The sequence below is a fragment of the Lactuca virosa genome, chromosome 2 (genome assembly GCF_052849685.1).
Source record: "Lactuca virosa cultivar CGN04683 chromosome 2, Lactuca_virosa_CGN04683_v6, whole genome shotgun sequence".
Taxonomy (NCBI): domain Eukaryota; kingdom Viridiplantae; phylum Streptophyta; class Magnoliopsida; order Asterales; family Asteraceae; genus Lactuca; species Lactuca virosa.
This window is the reverse complement of record NC_136427.1, coordinates 259632110-259636431: the sequence shown is the minus strand read 5'-3', so window position 1 is coordinate 259636431 and position 4322 is coordinate 259632110. Positions and strand designations below refer to the sequence as shown.

The following is a 4322-nucleotide window of genomic DNA, read 5'->3' as shown; positions in this document are numbered from 1 at the left end:
ATTCTCCCATCAAAGATGTGTTTTAGCATTCAAAATGGATTTATTGCTTCAAAACATTATCTAGGTCATTGAATCCATTCTAATCTCACCTATAAACATGAAATCCCCAATTTGAATTTCTAGGGTTCATGATGGTTTTGACCAAAATCCTCAGATCCATCAATGGCATGATTGGATTGAGATTAGGATCATCAAAACAACTCAAAGGATGTTAGAAACCAAAACCCTAATCAAGGAATGAAGCTACTTCGAAATTGGGGTTTTCCTCAAACCTTGGATTCGAAATATAAAGTTAGAGGATGAGAAATTATACCTCTTGAACTTGATATTGCTTCATATCTTCAATTCCTAGCTTGATTCCTCAACAACCACTTTACTTCTTCATTTGCTTCATAGAAATCGCTATCATTTCTCTCAATACGTTCTTCCCAAGCAAATGGGAGAAAAGACCCATTACCTAGCTTTGAACTTTCCCTAACTTGCCACTTTTGGTCCTTCCTTGCAAAAGCTCTTTGAAAATAACTCCAACTAACTAATAAGCTTCACAAAATTAGTCCAAGTTATTAAGCTGTCCAAATATCTAGTCAAACCTCACAAATGGCCCTTTAACTTTTAAGATGTTATAGTTTTCGCTTTTAATCTTCTACACTTCATATCAACCAATGATATGTTTACTCCACAATGATTTAATTAAATAAACTGTTTTTTCATTTATTTACTTTATTAATTTAAGAACCTAGTATTAAATTTTTGGGATGTTACAAATATCTACCCCTTAAAAGGATTCCATCCTCGGAATCACGTCGTGTCATCTCATTAGAACATCATCTCGTCACTTTTCAATTTATTCGATGGCCACAGTGGGATGATGTCCCAGTAATGGGATATAGATCCATCAATGGGTTTATTGGATTGGGATTAGGGATATAGATCCATCAATGGGATGATGTTCCAGTAACTCGAGCCATGATGTCCCAGTAACGGGATATAGATCCATGAATGAGATGATTGGATTGAGATTAGGATCATCAAAACAACTCAAAGGAGGTTAGAAACCAAAACCATAATCAAGGAATGAAGCTAATTTCGAAATTGGGGTTTTCCTTAAACCATGGATCCAAAATATAGAGTTAGAGGATGAGAAATTATACCTCTTAATCTTGATATTGCTTCATATCTTCAATTCCTAGCTTGATTCCTCAATAACCACTCTAAATCTTCATTTGCTTCATATAAATCCCCATTCCCCTCTTCCTTTCTCTCAATTACGTTCTTCCCAAGAAAATGGGAGAGAAGACCCCTTAACTAGCTTTGAACTTTCCCCAACTTGCTACTTTTGGTACCTCCTTGCAAAAGCTCTTTCAAAATAACTCCAACTAACTTATAAGCTTCAATTAGTTTCCAAAAATGGTCCCTCTCCATCGTAATCTTCACAAACTTAGTCCAAGTTATTAAGTTGGCCACATCTCTAGTCAAACCTAAGTTTCACTCGATTGTCACAAATGGCCCTTTAACTTTTAAGATGTTATAATTTTCGCTTCTAATCTTCTACACTTGATATCAACCAATGATATGTTTACTCCTTAATGATTTAATTAAATAAACCATTGCTTTCATTTATTTACTTTATTAATTTAAGAACCTAGTCTTAAATTTTTAGGATGTTATAGCATCGATCCTCTTTGTAAAGAAAAAGGATGATCTATATGGATGTATATTGACTACTAGGAATTGAATAAGGTGACTGAGAAGAATAAGTACTCACTCCCGAGGATCAAGGATCTCTTTGATTAGTTGTAGGTGTTGGATTAATGTCTAAGTCCATAACTATAATTGGTAAGACTTGACCCGACCCGACATGGTCCATTTGGGTTGCATGGCATCATGCATTTGGATAGACTATAATGAGAGAAATAACACTTAAGGTTGGTTAATATATTATAAGTTCTAATATATTAATAAGGTTATTTAATTAGTATTGATCAAGAATTAATTTGGAATTAATTAAGTGATCAAAAGGAGACTAATTAAATATATGGGTTGATTGTGTAAATCATTCATTCTTATATATGTGGGCTTGTGATCCAAGATTCCTTATGTTGGACTAAGTCCATGGGGTGACCCATGGATACTCCATGGAGGTTAAAATCCATGGAGCATAAGGAATGGGTAAAGTTATGAGTTACATGGTGTAACCCTAATAGCCACCATATAAAAGAATCCCATGGCTCAAGAAATCATGCACTAATGTGTGAGTGTGAGGGCTAGACAATTTCAAGGAGTGTTCAAGTTTCTCTCAAGTTATTCCAAGTGTATTTGGTGTTGTGTGAACCATTTGAGGTGTCACACTTGGGGCACTAGGCACTCAAGCTTCATGAAGACATTCTACATCAAAGAGGTATGTATTCTATCTTGTTATATTTATTATTTTGTATGCTAGATTAGGATAATACCTTGGATGTTCATAATTGTATGTATAATAGAGAAAACATAGATCCAAGGTATTTAGGGTTGCATGTACACTTAGGAGTGTTAGAGTGCTCATAACCCAACAGTAGGGAGATAGTCACTTTTCGAAAATAGATTTGCATTCGGGATAAGATCAGATGAAGGTTTATGAGCGGTATGTACCTAAAACCGCTTTCAGGACCTGATATGGGCATTATGTGTTTCTTGTGATACTGTTTGGAATGATGAATGAACCTTCAGTTTTCATGGACCTGATGAACCGGGTGTGTTGTCCGTTCTTGGATAGATCAGTTATAATATTCATTGATGACATATCGGTGTATTCTCGGAGTAAGAAAGACCATCAAAGGCATTTGTGAGAGGTTTTGGAGACGCTACGCAAGGAGAAACTTTACGCAAAGTTCTCCAAATGCGAATTTTTGTTAAGGGAGGTCCAGTTTCTTGGACATATTATTGGAGAAGATTTGATCAAAGTGGACCCAACTAAGATAGCGGCAGTTAGGGAGTGGCGGAGGCCGAAGATTCCTACAGACATTTGTAGTTTCTTGGGTTTGGTAGGTTATTATTAGAGATTTATGAAAGATTTCTCCAGGATCGCGGGACTGTTGACCAAGTTGATGAAAAAGGAAGAGCCATTTGTTTGGGCTGATAAACAGGATGATGCATTTCATACATTGAAGGAGCTCTTGTGTGAAGCTCTTGTTCTCCCTCTTCCCGAGGGGAATTAAAACTTTATGGTCTATTGTGATGCATCATATTCAAGATTGGGTTGTGTACTTATGCAGCGTAGGAAGGTGATCGCTTACGCTTCCCGACAGCTGAAAAGCGATGAGCTGAATTATTGAGTACAAAATTTGAAGTTGGCGGCTGTTGTATTTGCACTCAAGTTATGGAGACATTACTTGTATGGGACGAAGTGCACATTATATACTGATTATAAAAGCTTGCAGCAGATCCAAAAGCAGAAGTAATTGAACATGAGACAACGACAATGGGTTGAGTTGCTTGTTTGTGCGATTAGTTACCATCTAGGGAAAGCAAATGTGGTAGCTGATGCTCTAAGTCATAAGGAGTCGAGGGTGTCTTATCATTTGAAGTCTATAGTCTTGGTTGTGGTTTCGGGTATTATTGAGAAGTTACAGGTTGATCAGGTGGAAGGTTTGAAAGAGGACCATGTAAAAGATGAGATAATGGCTAAGCAACAAGCGCATTTGGTTGAGGACAGTCGGGGAATTATGACCTTTCAAAGGAGACTATGGGTCCCTAATGTGGGTGGTGTTCGTGACACGCTGTTACAAGACATTCATAGATCGAAGTATTCAATCCACCCAGGAACGACGAAAATGTATCATGAAATGAAAGCTAATTATTGGTGGTCGGGTATTTAAAGGGAGATAGCGAAGTACGTGATAGAATGTGTGACTTGTACGCAAGTCAAGGCTGATCACCAATAGCCCTATGGTGAGTTGCAGAAGTCAGAGATTCCTGAGTGGAAATGGGATAAGATTACGACGGATTTTGTTACAAAATTATCAAAAACTCCGCGGGATAATGACATTATTTAGCTGATAGTGGATTGGTTAACAAAAAGCGCCCACTTTTTGGCAACCAAGGAGAACGAGAAGTTGGAAAAATTGGCAAAGATGTATGTAGAGGAGATCGTTACACGACATGGTGTACCATTATCCATCATTTCTGATCGTGATATCTGGTTTGCTTCGAGGTTTTGGCAGAAACTCCAAGAGAAGTTAGGTACAAGAGTGCATTTGAGCACAGTCTATCACCCCCAGATTGATGGGAATAGCGAGATAACCATACATACTCTCGAGGACATGTTACAAGCTTGTGTTATT

General features: G+C 37.3%; 1 protein-coding gene across 1 annotated transcript; it reads left to right on the top strand.

Moving 5' to 3' along the window:
• The first annotated feature begins 3446 nt into the window (after nt 1–3446).
• On the top strand, nt 3447–3857 carry LOC145158443 (uncharacterized). The gene has a single exon (XM_079077338.1). It carries the CDS (start codon nt 3447–3449, stop codon nt 3855–3857), a length of 411 nt encoding a protein of 136 aa, XP_078933464.1.
• The last annotated feature ends 465 nt before the right edge of the window (nt 3858–4322 follow it).